The sequence below is a fragment of the Thermobia domestica genome, chromosome 16 (genome assembly GCF_964235325.1).
Source record: "Thermobia domestica chromosome 16, izTheDome1.hap1.1, whole genome shotgun sequence".
NCBI classification, from domain to species: Eukaryota; Metazoa; Arthropoda; class Insecta; order Zygentoma; family Lepismatidae; genus Thermobia; species Thermobia domestica.
In genome coordinates this window covers 127,346,981-127,372,234 of record NC_137469.1, presented here as the reverse complement: position 1 = coordinate 127,372,234, position 25,254 = coordinate 127,346,981, and the positions used below count along the sequence as shown (strand labels likewise).

General features: G+C 35.7%; 1 protein-coding gene across 3 annotated transcripts in view; it reads left to right on the top strand.

Annotated features, from left to right (window-relative positions):
* Nucleotides 1–25,254, top strand: part of LOC145673403 (uncharacterized) — a 501,393-nt gene that overhangs the window by 436,523 nt on the left and 39,616 nt on the right. For all 3 annotated transcript variants that reach the window (XM_081743070.1, XM_081743067.1, XM_081743068.1), the window contains exon 27: nt 12,745–12,938. In XM_081743070.1, coding sequence (XP_081599196.1) covers nt 12,745–12,938 — 194 coding nt within the window. The remainder of the gene's footprint in view (nt 1–12,744; nt 12,939–25,254) is intronic.

Below are 25,254 nucleotides of genomic sequence, written 5' to 3'. Positions count from 1 at the left end.
GAACACGAATATTTCCAAATATAGAATGAATATGAACGATAATCATACCATATTTCTACATTATATAGTAGCGTGAAAAACTGATATTAAAATGATATAACAAACAGGCATAAGCTTTTTTTTTCTAGCATGGCAACACATTAAACGTAACTCATTAAATTTTAAGAATTACAAATTATCACCTTACGTGTCGTTGTATTCCTATTCTTTTTCACGTTCAAGCGACGAAAGAAAAAAATGTAGTAATAGTGATAAAAATCGAATTCGAGATTTCAATGAATTCAAGTTTCACGCCCCCACATATCGAAAAAGTTATTTTGATGTCTGTCCATCTGTTCGTTTGTTGGTTCGTCACGCTTTTACATGCATTCAAATAGAGGCCATACTGTTCGACGTATCTGGACCTAAGTCTAGACATGAAGTTTTTATAACACTTTATCGTTTCGAATTCTATATTCTCCGACACATAAAAATAAGGGTAGTTTCCTGAAGGATGAAAATTTAAAATAATTAAATTGTTTCAAAAATAGCTGTAAAGATTTTGCTTATTTTTTTTTTACAAATATAGTTTGAATCATTGCTCTGAAAAAATACGTAAGGTGTAATTTACTGTATGGGATGCGTTTTTTCGAACAATTTTCTCAATCACATTTTATAAATAAATGTATCATTAATAACCTAACAATATGACACAACTCGTTCGTCCTGTAAACATTCAGAAGGGTAGTTTAGCCTACTCTTCGACGATTTTCCCATTAGCGCCTGACCCAATTTTGTTCATATTTCATAAATAAATGTCACATAAATAACCTAACGATACGGCATAATTCCATCATCCTAAAAAGCTAGAAGTGGTATAATACTTTTCGGAGTAAGATTTACCCTACGATTTTGTGGAGAACAATTTTGTGGAGGAATACTTGTTCGTATTTCATACATAGCATAACTCGTTTGTCCTGAAAAGATACACAAGGGATATTTTATTCTTGGGGATGACTTTTTTGACGATTTCTCAGAAAGTACTCAGACGCTTTTGCTCATAGTTCACGTGCAATTATTTCCTTAATAATTCTAATGTATGGCATAAGTTATTTCTAACAGAAATATGACCAATGGGTACTTTACTTTTGGACATAAGTTGCTTCGAACAAAGTTTTCCAAAACACATTATTTTATTCGCATTTCCCAAATAAATGTTTCAGTAATAGCTGCAGCCTAACACGAGTCAGTTTAAGAAATTCGAGCGAGAAAATTCAGTGCGTTTCATCCGTACTTATTCTTAAATATATTTTTAAATGTTACACCTAATCACAATTTTCCTAACAAAATCGAAACTTCTATTTAAATGTGCCTTGTAGTTGCCAAATGGTTCAAGTCCATTGGTTCTGGATTTGATTCCCGGTGAGGGCTAGTGTATTTTTATCCAACGTTAAGGTATAGGTAATAAGTAGGTGCAAAGAGAAAAGTGTTGAAACAAGCCTAACCAACCTAATAAATAATACAAAGAAATAATACAATATTACGAAATTATAGAAGAAACGTTGTTAATATTAGATATTTGCGTGTGAGATTGTCCAACCGATGACTGTCAACTCCAAAGGTAAGAAAGTGAAACATCCAATATTTTTTTCTACCAGGTTAATCAGTGGTCTCTAGGTAAACCTATCCTACTAGGAAGTGATTGAGATACCAAAAAATGTTGTAATCGCTGGGAGACATGTTAGGAGAATACATTGGGTGAGAGACTTTAATTCATGAATAGTCTGCACCTTCGTTGGTGTATTGAAGTGCGTAGGTGGTGTGTGTTTAGCACATCGGGTTCCTTTGTTGTTAGTCCCAGCTTTCTAGACCGGATGCAGTTATTCCCGGTAGAAAATACAAAAAATATATATATACATTTCTATTACTATTAAAGTAAATAATTACACTCATTCCCTCAATGTGATACTTGTTTGTTTAATTGTATACAGAGAGCTGATCCGTGGAAAAATCGTTCATAATAATAAATAAAATAAACTCGACAAATATTCTTGTAAATAATAGGTAAAAGTTTGCGTCACACTGTTCATTTTGCTGGGCACGTCAGTGTGCCACGTTATCCGGTTGTGGCACACTGGAATATAGGGTATGGCTTTCTAATTTTTCCCAACTATTTTAACTGCTTCAATTGAAATGGATTTATAATAATAAGAGAATGAATTTAGTCTTCTTACCCTTCGATTTAGAAATAAGGTCCGCTAGAATTGTATATATAAAAAATAATAATACTCAGAATTTTATAGAGTGGTTTGTTTTATTGGAAATGGCATACTTCCTGCAACTGTTTGGGTTGGAATTATTTGAAATCAAATCTTTAAGTTTTGCGACCCACGGTTATACCGGCTAGGCTAAAGGACACGGTGATGATGAGAAATGAATGCAATGGTGGAATGAAAAAAGTGGGAGAAAACGGAAGAACCCCGAGAAAACCCATGCACATGGTGTTTCTCCACCACAAAATTCATTTGGTGCGAGCTGGGGTCGAACCAAGGATCCCATGCACCAAAGGTGAACGCTTTATCACTGAGCCACCGCGGCCCCTCTGAAATTATTTATAGGAGAGAGTGACTACTTTTATGAAAACTTGATATCGAACACATTTGTTTAAAAATACCAGCTTTTTGTGAAATATTGCTTAATATTCAGGAAAACCTAAGTCAATAAAATAATAATAATAATAATAATAATAATAATAATAATAATAATAATAATAATAATAATAATAATAATAATAGTTATTATTATTATTATTATTATTATTATTATTATTATTATTATTATTATTATTATTATTATTATTATTATTATTATTATTATCTTAAAAACTCTCTGGACTTAGTGCATTGGCACAATTCCACGAATCAAAAAGAATGTGTTTACTTATCATATAAGTGTAGAAGGACTTAATCCCTGTTGCTTTCAATATAAAAAGAAAGTGTCCAACTGTCAAATGATATGCTACCTAAAATGCCCTATGCAACATAATGTAGTATAGAGTCATCATTCCAGGTTGTCTAAAGAACACTTTCGTTTTAGCAAGAAAGGAAGAAAATAGAAAATACTGAGTTTTAACCTAGTAGAAAATTTGCAGATTTAAGGGAAAATGCACAGAGTTGTTGGATATAAAATGTAGTTCGGATTAATGGAGTAAGACACCGTAAATATTTTATTGTTTGAAATATACTAGGAGTGACCAAGCCATTACATATGGAAATATCGAAAGAGATACGTTAATGGTATTAGTTGCAAACTTTTTTAGAAATGAAAAAATTAAGGAAATCTCTAAACCTCTGATATCACAGATCTAAATTGACTGACTGTTAAGTAAAACTGCTAAATCTGAGTAAAGCAAAAAAAAAAAAAAAAGTATTAGTGACCTGTGTTAGTTTCAGACATATCATTCTCATATCAAAACTACGATAGAAGTAAATTATGAATAAACGTGAATTCACAGTTCTGGAATACCAACAAATGATTTTGCTAGATGTAACTTTTCAGAAAACTTTTTTATAAGGCTTTAGATTTATTATTATTATTATTATTATTATTATTATTATTATTATTATTATTATTATTATTATTATTATTATTATTATTTTGTTTATTTATTAGCTTCCCCATGCCGTAAACGTCGCCAACTCCTAGTGGCTCACTTGCCGGTAAATGGCGATCGTCGATATAGCGACGCGTCGAAGGATTGCCGCTAACGTGCCACTAGTGGCAGGGATTCGTCGAGTCAAAGCAGATATCTAGAATCGGGGGTATTGAAGTTACCACAACGTAAGAACGAGGACTTCATTTTGGTCCGCGCTCGTTTGATTTGTCACGGAGAATCGTAAAGGGACCAACATGAACTATCGCCAGTCATGTGCATGCGGTTATTATTATATATTATTTTTCCCTGACGAATTGTTATTATAAGAACAATATTTGAGCTCCGGGGGTCAAGAGTAACTCCTGCCTTTACATCATGAAGTGAAAAATCTTGAGATGGGTGCGTATAATTGTATGAATTTAGTTGGCAACTATCGCCGATCACTAGCAAGTGAATATGGGAGAACTATGAAAAAAGTAAATAGACGCTTGTCATTTTGTTATAAAATTACATGACGAGTGCATTTGATTTGATTCCGAACAGTTCTCTTCAAATATACACGGTTAAAGAAGCACTCTGATTAGAAATATTAAAAAGACTTCAACGATTTATCACTCTACAAGCTGTGCCTTCATAATCGCCTCCGTGACGAATTCGGAAGAACACGCAATTAGTAACCCTAAGGTTGATGGTTCACGCCCAGCTCAGGGCACTTTCGTTTTATTTTTTAAAAAATGTTTTTAGATTCATCTTGATGCAAAGAAATTACGCATATAGGCGATTTAACGTGTTTTAGGGGAATAATTTTGTGGTTCGTTGGCGTTCCGTCGCTTCTCTGCCGGTGGTGGTATAATTTTCAAAACGGAAGTGGGACCAATTTTTGGCTGCGGGACCGCCAATTTTTGGGGACATCTTACTAGTCGCCTATCGGTGGTCCACCGACGCTTACGGCATGGGATTGTCCCCTCACGAGTGAGGCAGATTGTAATCGACCAAGAGTGTTTTGGAAAAATGGGAAACATCTTCCGACTTCGACTTCTGAACAATCCGTTTAGGATCAAGTCGAATCAAGGCTGCGCCACGGGAAGGTAGAACAAGTGAGGCAATCGTTCCAAGCACTACGCTCGACAGCTTCCGTCTCATTCACGACTTAGACTCTTCAGGAAAAGTAACAAGTTTATTACTTGTAATTTATTCTTTGAGTCAAAGTATTTTGCAATAAACCATCGTTTTGTAAGATATTTTTACGATTGTATACTATTAATTTCGAAAATTGTACTCATAATATAATTTCCCATCATGGATTTGAAAAAAATCAAAGTTGGAGGAAAGAAAGATCTCCGATCCACATGTCTCTTCATGTTTGATATGGAAGTCTCATCTTCATTATTGACCCTTAATTTATTTTAGTCCTAGGCAACGCGAATCGACGGGATGGCTCTAAGTGAAAACATTCATTTAGATGGTTAAGTAATCAGGAAATTCCTGCTGTTATTTCACGAAACACAACAGATCTTGAGGGAAAAAAAAACAATTTTGCTTACCATTGGGAGGGAGTAAATCATCTGCTTACGTTTGCTTAACTAGGAAGAAGGCAAGGGCGCCGATCCTGCGGGGCCGAGCCCTCTCAAAGCTCATGTAGGCCTCCTTTGTATTTATGAATATACAATATTTGGCATTATTTGAGTGTAATTTGTCTTAAAATCCTCATATATATATATCTTCTGAGTTTGAATGCCCCCCCTCCAAATTTAAAGAGAAATTGGCGCCCTTGGAAGTTCTAGTGAAATGAATAAAAATGTGATAACGTAATACTTGAACAACTCTATCTAATGGAGGAAAGTAAATTAGTATTCAACACTTCTTTCAGTTTTAAGCATTTCAAAGATTCTCGTAATTTAGTAGCGTCCCGGATTTGCATTTTTGAAGTACGGGAACTTTATCTATACCTTAACGTGGTAATCGGTTTCGGACCATGCACTTAAGCCTCTTTGCCATAAGAGGCACAAGGAGTTTCTCTTTCGATTTCCTCAGGAATATTGCGAATGGTATAACTTTTAAAACTATGTTTAAAAAACAATACACATCGACATAATAAGATGATAATCTGATACCTAGGAAATATATTGAATTGTTTTTAATTTGTTCTCACGCTTCCAAATCAGTACTTATGCTTTTTTTATTCAGCCTTTTAATATAAGCATTTTAGACTAGTGTCTGTTCTAGGACGATACAATTCTAGTTCATGTATATGCTAGCTTTGGAAATACAGTAGAGTTTCGCTTATCCGACATAAACAGGCAGGCAGAACGCTGGATAATATGGATGTGTTAAGAAAAGACCTATTAAAAGTAAAACTTATGATATAATTTTACATATTACGCATCTAATAATAATGTTTTATAACAAATAACTGCACTGCACTGAATCAGGGACGTATCCAGCGTGAGGGCCTGACAGCTGTCTCTCTCCGAAACTCAAGCACTTTTTAATAAACTTGCCTTTACCCTTTTGAGGTTCTTTTATATCAGTTTACTAGTAGTCAGTGTCCAAACTTTGGGCAATGTGCTGTTGTCTTGTTATAATTCTAAGAACATACCATAATGCCATTATACCAGGTGCAGTGGCGTATTTAGGGGGATGGCTTCCGGGCTTAAGCCCCCCACGAAATCTTACTTAGTATAGTAAAGTAAATGAAATCTTGCAGAATTTTCACATTTCCAGGCAAAGCCCCCCCGAAAGTTAGCAAAGCCCCTCCCGAAACAAAATCGTAAATACGCCACTGACCAGGTGGAATTAAAGAATAGTTTTAAATAGGATAAACATTTCGTTTCCGTTCTGTTTTTAACTTTAATATATTAGAACGATACACTCCATGTCTTCTTGCTATTTTTGTTATGTGATATACGTAGCAGACAGTTTTCTTTAGTTACATTTCTCTCGAAAATATGTTTCATTTTGTTTGTGCTATAATGCAGATTCCAAAATAAACCGGTTTATAAATGAAAAGTAGGAAAAAGTTTAAGAGAGGTACAGAACTTTTGCATTATTATTATTATTATTATTATTATTATTATTATTATTATTATTATTATTATTATTATTATTATTGATATTTAAAAACATTAGAATTACGTGCTTACGAGGATTCGTGTTGGGTCCCCTCCGAATAGAAAACCTGGATACGTGTCTGCACTGAATGATAGACGTATGAGTCAAGGTGTAGACGGGCGCGCTAGGCGATAGACTCCACAGCATGAAAAATAGATTAAGACCACAACTTGCAGATCTTCTTGCCGATTGGTGCTATTTGCAATGATATATCGGATCATATGGTATGTGGAACAAAGGATGGTCGGATAAGCGAGACCATGGTGTATTGGTGTTTCACGCACCTAAACCTGTAAAATGTTTGTATAAACAATTATCTTTCACTCCCTAGCTAAATTTGTGGGTATGATCACACACCTTGCCTCATAAAGTATAGTCTTATAAAGAAAAACATATTTTTTTTTTTAAGCTAAATCCTAAAGAAAAGCCAACTTCATTTTTTTTTAAATAATGGCAAACTAGTCCACTTCATCACGATAAATCACGTTTGGTACTCAGATGTCTTTTTCTGTCCATATATATCCTTCACACTTTGTTGGAGACAAAATTGTTTTTTCCCCAAGAAACCAGGATGAGAGAAACTATACAACAGCATGAACAGAAAACAATAGTTCTCTAATCCTCGATAAATACGTCATTACAGCAAAATATCAGTAAGTTGTCCTTATTATATTGCTTCGGTTCTTATTAACATGAAAATTATAATGTTTTGTAAAAAAAAGAAAAAAAAAGAAAAGAAAGAAAAGAAAAAGAAATGGGATGGGATGGGATGGGATTCGATGTGGTGTCAAAATTATAAAATAACTACTAGTCCGCCACTCTACCCACCGAACCACGGAGGCTACATGGTGCTAGCTGCTTTTTTTAAAGAAATTATCTTCATAACCATGGTCCGTATCGCTTCGAACCTTAAGATAAGAGTTTTTCTGTTTAATTCTATATTTTCGTACGACATCTTAGTTACAGAAGCTAATTTATATTTGGCAGGCAATCTACACACTAGGTTTTAACCAATAAATGCAACATTTTAGTCCACTATCCATTTCTTGATCCAACTTCTCGATTCCCCTACTGAATTCCCTCCGCAATTGTGATCTTCTACTGAAAAAATCCCTAGAAATCATCGTTGCCAGTATACACAAAACCGAGCATAATTTTGTTTTTTGCTTATATTTTTATTATTTTATTATATTTTTTGGAAATATCTCCTTAGATGAATTGCTTTCTATTATCTCCACATACTAATAACTGAATTTTACCCATAAACGTAAGGAAAATGGAATAAATGCGAAAAATCTTGAGTTACAGTATACGCGCAATTTTTTTTGCGCATGGGAGTACGTCAGTAGCGTAGCCAGGATGTGTGTTTGGGGGGGGCCCAAGTGCTGTTATAAGTACATATAGAAAAATTACAAACAAAAAAATATATAAACATAAAAATATATAAAAAATTACAAACATCAAAGTACCAAAGTACATTGTCGGACCTCTTTGGGGGGGCCCGGCCCCTCCGGGCCCCCCCTTCCCTACGCCAGAGAAAGAGGGGTCACTACGCCACAATAGGTCGGTTACAGTTCGTGCAAATAAAATAGGGATAATTTATAGATGTTCGGTAAACAAAACTAGTTACAAAGCATTGGCGCAAATCCCGGGGGGACGAGGGGGACATGTTCCCCCAATGTTTGACCTGGGGGGACTGTCCCCCCCAATAATCTGACTTAAAATGTGATTTTTGGGATAAGTGTGAAGATTTGTGTCCGACTGCCACAAAGGAATGTAAGATGAAATTGATTTCTCTTGGCTTTTCCATTTTTTAAAAAGAATCGTATTCTGTAGTATTTCAAACTGAACTTCGTGCTGTAGTGCGTTTAGTAGTCTCATCAATATGTGTTAATTCCACCTCCGCAACTTGAGCACAAATTGCAATAAATGCCAGAGGAGGATATGGCCCTCTCTTCATGCTGGAAAGTTGTCTCAGCTGTAGGTACGGGCACAAATTTCGGGGAAATGGGGAGATATGTCCCCCCCCCCAACATTGGAACTGGAAGCTCTCCCAATAATCCGATTTGAAAAGTGCTTTTTTGCAGATAAATGTGATGATTTGTGTCCGACTGCCACAAAGGAAAGTGAGATGAAATTTGTTTCTCTTGGCTTTTCCATTTTTAATGAAAATAAAGGCGTGCGCCTGTGCGTGACGTAACCTGATATAAAATCTTATCTCATCCTCTCCCCTAGGCCCTAGCACACGAAGAGTATATAGACTATCCAATGTCAGTAGAACTCATCATTTCAGTAAATGCGCATTTAATCTATTTGTAGTATCAGCCTAGGCATCCACTCATGCTTCGTGAGCTAACTAACTCTATAGCCTATGGAACCCGCAGGTTCAATGCCGCGTTCACAAAAGCTCTCCACTGACTTCTATCCTTAGCCAAGTGGATCCAGTTTCTACTTTGTATTCCTATTTCTGCGAGATCCATCTTAATATTGTCTTTCCATCCGCGCCTAGCTGTTCCTAATGGTCGTTTTCCGATTGATCTTACCGCTAACAATTTGAAAGCGATCCTACTTTCTTCCATCCTCGCTACATGTCCTGCCCACCTAAGCCTCCTAGACTTGACCCTAACAATGTTTGGTAAGCCGTATGATTTACGTAGTTCCTCGTTATGAAGTTTCCGCAATTCACCATTCCCGTTCCTCTTGGGTCCAAATATTTCTTTCGGGATCTTGCTCTCAAATACTTTCAGTTTATGCTCTTCACTCAGTAAGCGACCATGTTTCGAAACCATAAAGAACAACAGGCATGATTATCGTCTTATATATTTTAAGCTTCAAATTCCTCGACAGAATTCGGAATGACAAGAGATTTTGAACTGAATAATAACACGAATTCCCTGTTTTTAGTCGACATTTAATTTCTTCGTGAATATGATTTTCGTATGTTAATATTGATCCTAGATATTTAAAAGTATCCATTTTATCAAAAGTATTATTTAATATTTTAACGCATCCATAATTTATCGTATTACGGTCCCGACAAACTTCCATATATTTAGTTTTCTCTACATTTAGTTCCAAACCCATGTCCTGCAATCGTTTAATAAGACCTCTGCATTTCTTTCTATTTTTCTCCTATCAACCCCTATTAAATTTACATCATCAGCGTACGCATAACCTGGTGAACACCGTTCAGGTCTAGGCCCTGGTTCCTATCTTTGATATTCCTTATAGCGTATTCCAGGGCAAAGTTGAATTATAATGGCGACAACGCATCTCCTTGTTTCAGGCCATTCTTGACGTGAAAGCTCGTGGACAAAAATTCTCCTACCCGGGCTTTACTTTGCGATTCATTTAAATATTCCTTAATCAGTCTAATGAGCTTTTTCGGTATTCCAAATTCTGTAAGAACGTTGTATAGTGTTTCTTTCCTAACCGAGTCGTAAGCCTTTCTAAAATCAATAAATAGTTGATGTACCGGGCTACTGTAATCCCACTTGTTTTCCAGTATTTGGCGAATGGTAAATATTTGGTCGATAGTTGATCGACTTCGTCTAAATCCACACTGATAATCTCCAATAATTTCATCTGCGTATGGGGTCAATCTTGCTAATAGAATGTTTGAAATTATTTTATAGGATGTTGGCAGAAGAGAGATGCCTCCATTATTATTACAGTCAGTTGTGTCGCCTTTCTTGTGGATTGAAACAATGATTGATTCTTTCCACTCTTGTGGCATTTCTTCCTTGTTGTAGATAAGAAGAATGAGTTTGTGTATCTTGTTCCACAATTTTTTGCCTCCAGCTAAAATTAACTCAACCGGAATTTCGTTTACACCCGGAGATTTGTGTTTCTTTAATTTCTTTATAGCGATTTCTACTTCTATTCGGTTGGGTTCTGGAATATACGGTTCTGCGGTGTGTTCTCCCTTTCTCCACGCACATTAGTTTTTGGCTGCGTGTTAAGCAAATCGTCAAAGAAATCTTTCCATCTATTTAAAATGCTATCTGTATCAGTGAGAACTGTTCCATCAGCTTTCTTTAATATAAGCACGAGGTTGATAGCCTTTCTTAAATTCGTTGATCCCTTTATACATGTCCCGAATGTTTTTATTTTTACTATTATCTTCAAGTTCCTAAATTTTAGTTCAAAATATTGCGTTTCTTTGTTCTAAGAGTTTTGGAAGTTTCCCGTCTGATGTGTATAAAATTTTGTGTAGTTATTTCATTCGGAGTTTGTAGCCAACGTAATTTTGCCTGTTTTTTCTTCTCTGCTAGTTCGAACCATGATTTGTTCCTACGTATTTCCGCGTGTCCCAATTTTTCTTTTGAGAGAGGATGTTTCGTAAGCAAAGAAAAGAATTCAATTGCTGGAATATTTTCCTCCATAATCTTAAGGTTACATCTGTTAAGTGAAGAGTATTTCTCACCGATTCCTGTAATGTTATTGAGATTATAATCATTTTGCTCAAAGAGTATTGTTACGTCATACATAATTGATATTCTTTCTTCATAGTTTTGGGGAAGTCATTATTTGTATTATTATAAAACAATTTTAGCGTGGATCTTTGTAGATGCCTAATTAGAAACATGCCAATTATAAATATGCATGTATTCAGAATTCAGAATGTGTTCATGGCAGTGATTTGTAATACTGATATGTACTACTACTTAATCTGCATCGCGTAATATATAATATACTCTACAACAGTTGATCAGATTCATCTACCGTAATATAAGTTTCATCTCCCTTCTCTAGAATAAGCCTCAAATCTGCCCACCTCCCAATGTTGAAGACAACCAATGGCGTATTTACAATTTTGTTTCGAGGGGCTATGCCCAACACAAGTAAGGAAGTGGGCAATTGCCCACCTGAGTTCGCGAATTAAATATATTTTAATTTATGCATAAATTGAAGTTATAATATCAAGAATTACAGACCGATAAATGCTATATGATATGATACAAAAATTAAAGAGTGAATCTAACCCTTTATTCTATTCATACAAGAAAAAGGAAGCATCCTCTTGGCCTTTCTAATTTCCCGGGCTAATTATTACCCCGTTTTGATTTTCTTTAATTCAAACATTTCATTCTTTTAAAAGTGACTAAACGATATAATTTTTCCTTTGTTATAATAACTAAAGTCCTGTCATGTGATATCCGCGCAAGTTATTGTGGAACATCAGTTACTCTTATCAATTCCTCTTAGTTTTGGTGTTACTGATGATGGCCAACTTGAGTCACAACTGACAACGGTCGATAAAGTATGATAGGCGAAATGAAAGTAGTAACGTCAAGAAAAAGAAACAGAAAAGTAGAAAGGCTGAAAGAAAGAACAATTAAGGACGCAGTTCTTCTTACATAGAATGAAATTTGACAAATACAGTATTATTTCTGAACAAAGAGGATAAGAAAATGGAAAGTCAATGACATTCTTAGAAAAGGTAGGAAGGATTATTGTTGTACGTGGAATGCGAAAAACTAACAAATTTATTTAGGGGGGAGCTTGAGCCCAATAGCCTCCTAAATACGCCACTGAAGACAAATCTGCTCCCCTGATCCTTCACAGCATTGTTTCTTTAACTTCATAAATATTTTGAACATCGCTTATATATATATGGGAACGTCTTACCCGTCCCCCCCAATGTTGAAGACAGATTTGCGCCGATGTTACAAAGTACAAGTTAACAAACATTAGGAGTTGTCATTTCATATCATAGTTGATCAAAGGATTTTGTGAGGTGCATTTTTATAGTTTAATTTTAAAAACAGAAGTTTTATATTCTACACTACTTCTTTCATTTGAAGTCATTTTCAATTTCATTGATTGTTAACTTATTACTTTAATATTTTCTTTGACAAGAGGTAGCGCTATGACACAGAAACCAATAATGTCTTTTCTTTCTTCCTTTCTTTCTTTTTCTTTTTGCTAAATGAAATAATTGAAGTGAGATTTTTATTAATAATAAATTGAAATGACTGATTTGGGTTATATTTCAGGTAGTAGGACTAGAACCAGCTTCTAAATATTTAGTTGGCATCACGGCGAAAAATATTATAATGGGACCCGCAAGTCAAATCAATGCAACCACAAAACTCCCAACGCCAGTGATGGAGAAGCCTGAGGTTGAAAAAGATGGTAATACATGTAAAGTTGCATTTAGTCCATTGCAGTCTTTCACTGAGATTTTGAGGTAAGTACAACGTATAAGCATACATTCATTTCTCCTGAACGCATTTTGTTACTTTACTAGATGAAATGCCTGCTTTGGCACGGGGAGAGTAGCTTTATATAAAATGTTTGAACTACCTAGCTGCACTTAATATACACATTTGAAAGAAAGTAATATGCGCAGTTGTTCGCGCTTTTATGCCTCTGCTTCCCTGATTCAGGGGCCATGGTCCAGGGATGCATAGAACAACCCGTAGCAATTGATACGTTGCCTAACCAAGGAGGGGTATATAAACAACTGGATATGTACCCCTGTAAGTTTCATGGCTCATCTAGTTTCTTTTCGTGAGTATAATTTTTTTAAAAAGTAAAATTTGAAGGTTTTTACCTAGTATATTCCCTCTGATGAGGTTATATCACATTGTCGGTCCAGGTAAGTGTAGGGTGTAGGACAGGAATGCATTAACGTGATCCCTGAGGAGAGGTATCGACCTAACCTCAAATTTTGGAAAGTACCAGATTTCAAATTCGTTATACACTGAATGAGCAAAACTCATGGGATACCCACCTAATATCTGGTCGGGCCCCCTCTGGCCCTGCGGAGTGCAGCGATACGGCGTGGCAGTGAGTCAGCAAGGCCCTGGAACACGTCCGGAGGCAGTTGGCACCACACATCCTGCAGAGCGGCAGTCAATTGGGTCCTGTTCGTGGGTTGAGGATTCAATGCCCTGAGCCTGACCTCGAGGGCATCCCAGATATGTTCAATGGGGTTCATATCCGGACTGCGAGGTGGCCAATTCAGTCGTTGGATCTCACCTGCATGCTCGTCGAACCAGGCACGGACGATATTGGCGCGATGTGGGGCTGCGTTGTCATCTTGATACACAGCAATGTCGTCTGGGTGTTGAAACATGACAAAAGGGTGGAGATAATCTCCAAGCAGCTGACGATACCGCTGACCAGTCAATGTGGCATCCAGAACGACCAGGGGGCCCATTCCATGCCACGAAAATGCACCCCACACCATGACAGATAGGCCACCGGCCTGGACTGTGCCCACTTGGCACGCTGGATCCATCGCTTCGTGCGGTGTGCGCCACACATGGTGCCTCCCATCTGCATGGAACAGTTGAAAACGTGATTCGTCAGACCAGATCACGTTACGCCACTGATGCAGTGTCCATCCGTGGTGATTGTTGGCAAATGCACGCCGAATTGTCCGATGGCGCCGGGTTAGCAGTGGCACACGTGTGGGGCGACGGCTCCCATACCCGAGAACACGCATGTTCCGACGGATTGTCCACTGGGAAACGTCTCTATCTCGGCCAGTGTTGAATTCAGCCGTGATTCGTTGCACATTTGCTCCTCTATCTCGAATTACCACTCGTCTCAGGTTTCGCCTGTCTCGGTCATTTAGGGCCTGTGGACGCCCGGTATGGTGTCTGTTGTGGACTGTGACACCCTCATTCACCCATTCTCGGTAAACTCTCGACACTGTTGACCTTGGGAAGCCGAATTCCTGAACCACTTCCGAAATGGAATGCCCCATGCGTCGGGCACCCACAACCATGCCCCGTTCGAATGCCGTCAACTCGCGACGACGTTGCATTTTACCAGCGCATTCACACAGCCACTTCCAGCACTGTCTATCACACAACTGAGACCGTCGCTGAGGCTACCAGGTGGCGTTGGGCACACGTGCTGTCCATCCACAAATCAGAGCACTGCTATCCCACGAGTTTTGCTCATTCAGTGTATCAGTATAGGCCTATAGTATTACACCTATATATTTAGGTGATTTGTTCGCCCCGTTTTATGGAAAGAATGCCAAAAATATATAATTTTGAAAGCTTATTGACCACATGTATTCTTCTCTTTAATGACGGTTTATTACGTTATGCATGAGTACAGACACACATACAACATGGGTATATTTTACACTTCTCTAAAACCATAGGCGTTTGTGTATGCTCACCCTATTAAAATTTGGAAATTGCCATAGTGAGGATAGTATAGAACCATAATAAAGTTTAGTCGATTCACCTTGTTCTCCTGTATGGGTAAAATATTGCCAACAATTTATTTTAGGACATTATTGCCCTCTTTTATAAAATTTATTTCATTTGGCAGTTAAGTATAACATCCTTAATTCCTACAGAAATCAGGAGCAGTTAATTAATCATGACTAAAAATAGTTGGGAAATTTAAAAAATCTGAAAACAGAATTTTCGATTGAATTTTCTTTAAATTTTTAAGGATTCTGAAACAAGTTTTTGAACAAGGTTTTAAATTTCAGTGAATTATGTTTCTGAAACTTTAATCTTGATATTTTGTAACTAGAAATTAGTTTTGAAATTTTCCGATTTAAAATTCTGAATCATTTTATTTGAATTTCAAAATTTAAAAAATCTGAAAAGAACAAAATTTAGATATCAGAAAACTCTGTTTGTTATTTTTATACACATGATAATTTTTTATTGGTATTCTTTGGTGCAAAATATTAACTGAATTCGAATTTCCGTACATATATTTTTTTCCGGTAAAATAGTTTTCAGAGAAACCAAATGTGCTGTGAAATAAAAGACAGGATTTTTAAGTAGCATATATTTAACAAAATATATTTTCATGCAGTGTACATTTTTGAAATTTTGCAAACGAAATGATTCTTTTTCTGAATGCGTGTGCAATAGTAAAGGTGTGTCTGTAATTCCTCTTCTGACGATAGAGGAAACAAACTCTGTAAGGAAATAATTAAACATGTTAATGTACAAGATGTTTCTTACTTTATTTTCCTGAAAAGAGAACAACTTATTGACATCTAGCAAGCACATGAACTCACTTTCTCTCTCTCTCTCTCTCTCTCTCTCACACACACACACACATAACAAATGATCACTCAGATCATAACAAATGATCATTAAATGATGATCATTTAATATATAACATTCAGAGATTATATATTAAATTATCATGAACGACTAACAGCAGGTACAAGAGAATACTTCCATGACTATTGTAAGAAGAACAGGAGAGACAGAGAGTGAATTATTTTTCCTGAAAATCAATGTGGTAATGAATAATATTTACAAAACTTGATTTGCTTTATTCTAGAAATATTTTATAGATTGAACATTATTATTGTTGATTCTTTCCTCATTCTTCGTGTAGTAGAGGCGAAACGTTTTTGGATGATATATTAATTGCTTTTTTGTGTCGATTCTAGAAACTCGAAACTCATTATTTGGTTACGCCAAGGTGAAAAACTGGAAGCTCAAGATAATGTATTCTTGAAACCTAAAATAAGGATATATATATAATGTTTAATGTTTAATGTTTCATATTGAGGCATACATAAAATGATTAAAGATAATTTTATTCGTACCTGAAATCATTTCATGGGTGGTCTCCGAATGGCATCGGAAGGAGAAAAAGAGATGTGTGGTATCTTTGGATTCGCTTCAGACTTGTGCAAAATGTAAGAGAGAGGACATTATAACTTGCACTCTGTTCATAGTTGATGGTTGGATTCCAGGTTTTTCCTCGTCTTGCGCCTGTGACGATGAAAAATAAGGTGTAGTTGTAGATGGGGAAATATGTCTGTTGTACATTATTTTCTAATTTCGCTTTTTATACTAATATGGGACTGTTTGATAGATGTTTGGTATTATTCAGCGTTTCTTATAATTGAAATTATATTTCTTCTCTTGTGGCTCCGTAAGAATATGTCTCGAGCCCTGAAAATTTGATGTGGCGACTCGATGGAAATATTTTCATAGGATTGATTTACAATAATTTGTCCCAGACTATTGACACTTAACTTTTGTCTAAAGTTGTAATATAGTGTAAAACCTCGAATTTTACAAAGGTAATTTGTTGTATGCGTGTCGGGATCATAGATTTCCCAGGTGTACTGTTTAGGTCCTCCAGACACGAATTTTTTGATGTATGCTTTTTTTTTTTCCAAAATCATCTAGTTCGTCATCGAGCCAAAAAAATGCATCTGGATATATTGTAGGTTCTGACGCTCGTAGTGTCAATATCACTGACTCTGTGTCAAAATATACGACTCTTTCTTTGAAGTTTTCTAAATTTTTATATGGTTTCAATTAGGCCTGGTAAGTAGTGAAAGCTCCGAGGCAGACAATAGAATTACAATTTTGAACTGGAACATCCTATTTTTACTGCTAATAAAGATACAATAATGTGTCATTCATAGGAAAAATTAGATTCACATGTATATCAGGAACTGTTAGTTTTGATGCAGTTCTTTCGCATCATTAATTATGGTGGTCTGGCTGAAATTGCCCCGCATGGCAAGTCGTCTCCACATTAAGCTCAAATAGTGTTTTGCGAGACTAAACATGCGAAATTAGTCACCACATTCCTTGCATCTAAGGAAATTCATTCACGTTGTTGTACCATATTAGTCTAGGCTCTAGCCCATACCACGTGTGCATTATATGTGCGCTCATTTTGACTGCTGGGTGTTATTGCCCACTTAAAAGAGAGTTAATTTCTATTGGTCACATGATCTGATTCATGGTTGTTTAGTCGCTATATTGAATTCAAGATGGCGGATCATGACCTTCTTTAAACGCTCATAACTGGGTCATTTATGGACCGATTTTAATCGTCTCTTTCCCTTTGGAAAGAAACAATTGTACTCCACAATGTTGTATTGTTGCAGTTTTCGTGAAATTTGCGCCTTGTTCCCGAAAAAATGAAAAAGAGTAGAATTGAAGATAAAATTTTATTCTACTTTCGTAAATTTCTCGAAAATTGCTAATAATTCAACATTTCAATAAGACACAAAAAAGAAACAGAATTTAATAACCTTTGAAACGGTATACAACATGCAGGCTTTAGTTTAGAACTAAGCTATATATTAAAGGAAAACTAATATTATGTATGACTTATTGTTGTTACAAAAACAGTTCTTCCTCCGTTTTTACCTTCTAGCAATATATCTGTACTGTAGGCGCCAGGATATCTCACGTTCTAAGTTTTATGTGCCCTAAATCTTGTTGTGGTGTTTGTTAAATACCTATACAAGTATGAAAACGGTTATATGTAAACAAAAACGTCGTAGCGGGCAATACTAGTACAAATTAATAAGATAGTATCAAAAATTAAAATGAATATTGAATGTCTTTCAGTCGAGATATGGGCTCAAACATTATTTATAAGGGTTTCTGCATTGGTCTAAACTAGTACTTTTACATTTGCAAAAGTCACAGCACAATATTTTCAATTTTCTATAGGGACATACAGTTTCTCTGAACCCATCTCGTAATTACATTGCTTAGGAAAATCTTCAGGCTCCGATGGGCCATGAGTCACCTGCGGAATTCAGTATCGTCTTCCTTTATGTAATCATAGTGCAACGGATTGAGTTTCTCAGATGGTTCCAAAGCAGGCATCCATATATAGCATTGCTATTAGCTTCTTTTTATGTGAAGAGTGATAGATATTGAAGTAGGGGCCAAATCTTGAAAGTTTCGAATGTCTTTTGATGGAACTGATGGAAACGTAATTTATTCATTGTATCTAAGCTTGAGCCAAGTGCACGAACCAAAAGTTCCCATGCTATTTTTTTTCACGTTATCATTTAGTGGCCTTTTGCCAAAATCCAACAAGAGGTCTTTCGCACATGATTTTGCTGCTCTCAAAGTACTGTTTGTAGCGTCGCAGCCGGTTAAAAAATGAATAGCTGGTAAAGCTGTTAAATCAACAAGCGATACTCTGCTTTGAAATGGGTCGAGTGGAATGTACCGCGATGATTATCCTACTCCACAGTAAATCCAAAATTCTTGCAGTCATAAACTTTTCCACTTTTGTAGGTAGTGATAAAGGGCATCAAGCGAAACCATCCCTATCAGTAGAACAAATAATCACGTTAATTAGTTTTGAAGTCAGTGTCATGTGAGAAATATGGGGTAGGATTCTCCCATCTGCTTCTTCATGATCAGATTCTCATCCATCCCATATTTTATAGAAACACATCATGGCTGACCATGTTTTACAACACTACCAAGATAAATCGGAAAAGATGAAGTAACAGTATCTTTCTCCTGGAATATCAAATCAACAAAGTGTGACTGCAACAATTCTTTGTTTCTAGATGAGGCGCAGTAGGCGTCAGTACCTACAGGAAGCGGTGTGCTGTCACTTGGGACTGTATATTCTACAGGCTGTTTCCGTTATCGCTTGGACATTTCAAGCACTTTTACAATTTTCTTCTTATAAACGTCGAAAACAATGTCCATGCACTCACTTGTCTGAGAAGCTCCTCAGATAGCTTTCCAAATGCTTCTTACAAACTCTTCATATGTCTTCCAGTTTAAAGATTTAGTTGGAACTTTCCTTGCAACCGCCATAAGGTCTATAACTTGTTTTATCGGATGATTAAGGAATTTTGGAATTTGGCGGTGTTTGTAGCTTTTTTCTAGCTCATGAAACAGCTGTGATTTTTCGGTTTTGTAAGAAATTCTTTTCTTGTCAAAAATAAAGATGTAGAAATTAATTTAAAAATTACAAAACTTCCAAGATTTGTCCCCTACTTCAAGATCTATCAGACTTCACGTAAAAAGAAGCTAATTGCAATACTATAAATGGATTCGTGCTTTAGAACCATCTAAGAAACTCATCCATTGGGCTATGCCTACATAAAGGAAGACGGTACTTTAATTTCGCAGGTGACAGATGATCCATCGGAGCCTGAAGATTTTCCTAAGCAATGTAATTACAAGATGGGTTCAGAGAGACTGTATGTCCCTATAGAAAACTGGAAATATTGTGCTGTGACTTTTGTAAATGTAAAAGTACTAGTTTGGACCAATGTAGAAACCCTTATAAATAATGTTTGTCTTTATCTCGACTAAAAGACATGCAATATTCAATTTAATTTTTGACACGTTGTTATTAATTTGTACCAGTATTATCCACTACGACCTTTCTCTTTAGAAGTAAATACTTCTACTATTTCTAAATTTTTTTTTTGCTCTTTGAATGCACTTTTTCAAAACTTGTATCTGAAAATACGTCATTATTCCATTTTTCAAATTACACTATAATTTAGAACTATAAGATTTACGTTACAAAGGAGTAAAATGAGCAACTAGGCTGTAAATTCGGACTACTGGGTACGAAGGGAGAGACAAAAAATCGAGTAATTTGGCGTCCATTTTTAAATATAACAACCAAACGACCACGATCTGGATCATGTAACCGTTTTCATACTTGTATAGGTATTTAACAAACCCTACAACAAGACTTAGAGGACATTAAACTTCGCACGTGAGATGGACTAGCTCCTATAGTTCAGATATATTGCTAGAAGGTAAAAACGGAGGAAAAGCTATTTTTGTAACAACAATTAGTCATACATACTATTAGTTTTCCTTTAATATATAGCTTAGTTTTAAACTAAAACCAGCATGTTGTATGCCGTTTTAAAGGTTATTAAATTCTGCTTCTTTTTTGTATCTTATTAAAATGTTGAGTTATTAGCCATTTTCGGGAAAATTACGAAAATAGAATAAAATTTTATCTTCAATTATACACTTTTCAATTTTTGGGAAACACGGCGCAAATTTCACGAAAAGTACAAGAATACAATATTATAGAGTATAATTTTCTCTTTCGAAAGGAAAAGAAAGGATTAAAACCGGTCCATAAATGACCGAGTTATGGGCTTTTAAACAAGGTCATGATCCGCCATTTTCAATCCAATATGGCGACTAAACAACCATGAACCATTATTCGATCACGTGACCGAAAGAAATTAACTCTCTTTTAAGTGGGCACTAACACTTAGCAGTCAAAATGAGGGCACATATAATGCACACGTGACACAGGTTAGCGCCCCCACTATATGAATATATTGTTGCTTTTCTTTATTCGTGATAAAATTGGCTGGTCATCCAGAAGCTTCGTCTGCACATATCAATAAATGGATACAATGAAATAATATACAAGTATCGAATTACTTCATCTTTATTTTCATCCGCCACGTGATACAATTTAATGGTGTTAGCAATCCCGTTGGTATAATGGTGTATTATGGTGTAAGAATGTGTGTTTAAATATAGTGCCAATGATGGATTAGATTTAACAGTTGAAAAAATTCACACTCCCAAATTTCATACTTATTGCATCCCATCTATATTGTATACATCATATTGATCTGTGTTCTTTCATAGCGAAAATTTATTGTCTTCTCTCAATTTACTACATTTAAGGTATCAAAATCATATTTGGCAATAACATTGCTAATAAATAAAAAATAAATGTATTTTTCAGTGTACAACGTGATTGTGTACTCTTACCTGGGGTAGCTCTGGAGATCACCAAACTTTAAAAAAAGTATTTTTCATGAGAAATTTCTCGATTTCCCCCACATTTCTCTTTTTCTCATACGTCATATGGACATGTGTGATTACGCAGTTCAAATACTGCTTTATTGTTAAGAGAATACGTTACTAATCATTAAATTCGGATGAGTAGTGTTGAAGCAATAGCTATTTAAAAAGGCAATACCGTGACTCATGGAAGCCTTGGTGTTCTACACTGATTTTGAGGTGGATCTTCGGCTCATATGTTACATTTTGACATAAACTATGACCACACAAATTTGCATATTCCAATCAAAAAGTGCAGTATTTTGGCTTTTCCAACCATTTACCCAACGTACTATTAAGAAATGTCAATGTAATAAACAAGGATATCTTCTTCATTAATTAAAAATCTGAAAGATGTATTACAAGGAATTTATTTGGTTGATAATTATCGTGACGTTACTCAACATTAAATCATTCTTATCATCTGGTTTCATCCAGATATGTTAATACGGTTCTCACATAAATATTTTGGAATTAGATCATTTCATTAAATCGACATAATATTGCAAAAACATTTTTCATTGATTATTACACCATTCCTATCAGCGTGAACAATTATTAAACCATGACATCATATAGTTAGCTCGATATCCTAAGCAAAATGTACTTCGTTGATTTATTGGAATCAAGACATCGGAAGTGATTTATAAAAAATAGTAATAATTTCATTTTCACAGACGTACAGACAAACTTTATTGGAGCAAGGTCGTGATCTTACCAATCAAAAATGTGGTACTCATCGATATGCATCATTGAAATATATTTTCATTACATTTCTTACCGATGACATAAATTCAAATATAATGCCGGACTTTAAAAATACACCGTTGCACTTTAATACTATTAGCTGAGAAAAATACTCATGCAGTAAAATTAAATGGATGAACTGAAGTCATTCAGACATTCTATTCCTTCTAAAAAACAGATTCTGACGAAACAAAGACATATGAGTAGCATCGAGCGTAAATGTCTTAATATGCCTAAAGAATATAGGTAATAAGAAAATAGCACAAAAAACATACGATTATCTTAAAGCTTTACGTTCCTTTCCAACTCCATGGCTATAAAAGACAGAACTCATAACGTGAAATCTGCTCTCATAGGAAAACGAACTAGGACTTCTCAAAAGGTGCCACGGGAATCGAAACTTGGGACCTTCCATTGTGTTATTTCCAAAGACAATCCATTGTGATAACGTGTACACAAATCGTATAACGAATTATTATTATTATTATTATTATTATTATTATTATTATTATTATTATTATTATTATTATTATTATTATTATTATTATTATTATTTAGTAGCAATTTAAGTTTCTATACGTATCTGTATAAATATTCGTCTTTATCAAAGAGGAGAAAACATCCTAAAATTAATTTTTGACAATATTTTACCCACACAAGGGAATAATGTGAATCGATTATACGTTATCATGGTCCTATACTATCTTTATAATGGCACTTTCTAAATATTAAGGGGTGAGTATACTCAATACTCCGATATTTTGAAATTTATGTAATAATATATTCATGCATATGTGACCCTGTACTCTTCTATAACGCAATAAATCACCATTAAAGAGGAAAATACATGAGGTCAATAGCTTTCCAAATTATATTTTTGTTTTTTTTTATTACTATAGTCTTGTACTGCATACCAAATTTTAAAAATTGGGAATATCCAACATTTAATGACGGACCAATATCTCTCAAAAATTTTAGAGACGTGCGTTAATATATATTCCCCGTCCTATTAAAACAATGGACTTCTCTACTAATCATAACCTAATAAACCTTCATTAAAAGGATTCATAAGGTAATAAACCTTCCAAATTTATATTTTTGGTAATTTTTTGCCCATGGAAAGGAACGAGATGAATCACAACATTTTAAAAATTATATACTATAATCTTACACTACCATACAAAATTTAAAAATTTGCTCATTTTCAAAATTTAAGAGTGGGCCTTTCCATTCCCTCAGGGGTGCGTGAATGCATCCCTTGTGTTATACCCCTAGACTCGTCCAAAGTGTGATATATCCCCATGAAAGAGATCCTCTAGGTTAAAAACTTTCAAATGGTTATTCTAACTGACCCGAAATCTAGTATTCGGTACTATTGATAGTTTTTGATTTCTTTTTTATATGTCGCATTTTCCCAACTCCAGCCATAAGCTGATATTTTTCCAGATTATAAGTCATACGTGTAGCAAGTTTAGTTAAAATCCTTCCAGGCGTTTGAGTTATGCTAAAACACATACGCTATTCAATTTTATATATAGGTATTAGACAAAAAAGAGGAAACACCTGTGAAAGTCCGAACATCTTGTAGTAATACAGTGTTGGTCTATCTTTCGTACACAATATAGGTTGAATTCTACAGAGAATAGTTCGATATAAGTTCTGGATAATGGTGAATGGATTTGAAGCCACTCACTTTGCAGTTTAACCTGCAGCTCAGGTAGAGACGGAGGAGGTGGAAACTCACGCCGAATTCTGTTGCCCAAAGAGCCCACAGAGGCTCGACTAAAATCAAATCTGTGGACTGGGCGGTCAGGGAACATGCTAAACCTCATCATCACATACTTGAAACCGCTCTTGATAGAACCAACGGTATGAATGGGTGCATTATCAGAGTGAAATATAGTTTTACCGTCTGGAAATAAAATTTCAAGCATTGGATGAACCTGGTTACCAAGGGTTTTCTATATATTGTTCCTGGGTTTCGACTGTGTAATATGACAAGGAGAGCTGTTTGATATCCCATGATATAGCATTCCAGACCGTTATAGACCCGCTACCGTATTTGACAGTTAGGCGAAAAGAATCCACATCATATTGCAGCAGAGGGTGTTCGCCAGTCAAACACACGTCCAGTGTTGGAGAAAAGGCTAAAGGGTGACCCGTCCGAGAAAAAAGAACGTTGCTGGTCCTTCATCGTCGAGTTTTTATGGTCATTGCACTATGCATGTCACCTTCAAGCATTCATGCCATTTATTAGGGACCCTTGGTAATAGCAACACACCCTTGGATACAGATTTCTTGTGGTTTTCGTTTCACTATTTTCGATGACACTGGGGCCTTTAGATGCAGATTAATTTCCGTAGTCTCTTTCTCGGCCGTTATTCTCTTCTGCCTCCGTATATGACGCTACAAGACCCAGCAGCACTTATCCTGTGGCTTCATTTTCGACCACTATTGCGCTTTGCCGGCCCTGTTTCACTGTATACTGTGTCATGACTTCCCATGAGACCGTGCTTGTGTTAAAGCATGCTTCGTCGCTGTTTCCTCATAAATGCTCCAACTACAGGCGCCAACAATTAGACCTCTTTTTGGCTCCATCAGGTTAAACATACTGGTCACTACTGCAGAACGTCCGTAATCACACTATCTTAGTCGATTAGTAGTGCATAGTCCATACTACCTGAAGCAAAGAAGAAGTGTTTGATTTATACAGCGCTTAATTATACTAGGCTTAGTAAAAATATGTTCCACGTTTGACAGATGTTTCCACTATTTTGTAAGATATCTGTATATAGATATAAAAGAGTTAAGACAAACCACTTAAGTTAGACACAAGGAGGGATTTTGAGAAATTCAACGTGGAAGGTGTGAGAATTATTATATTATAATGAGATGATCATATCTCGATATCCCTTAGGATTAGACACGAAAATCGGCATTTGAATTTTTAAATAATCTAACATGTTTTACTTTAAAAAGCGGCCATTTTCTGGTTTCACACGGAATGTGGAACGGGACTATCGCCAATCGATTTGTGTTAGTGAACACAAACATCCATAGGCGACAAAAACTCTCGATCGCAACCGTTCCATACTTATATGGGGGAGTAGGTGCACTGCCAACACAACACGTTGTGGATAATGAGACGAAATATGGCGCGAGTTCGATGAAAATATGCATAGAAGCACAGTT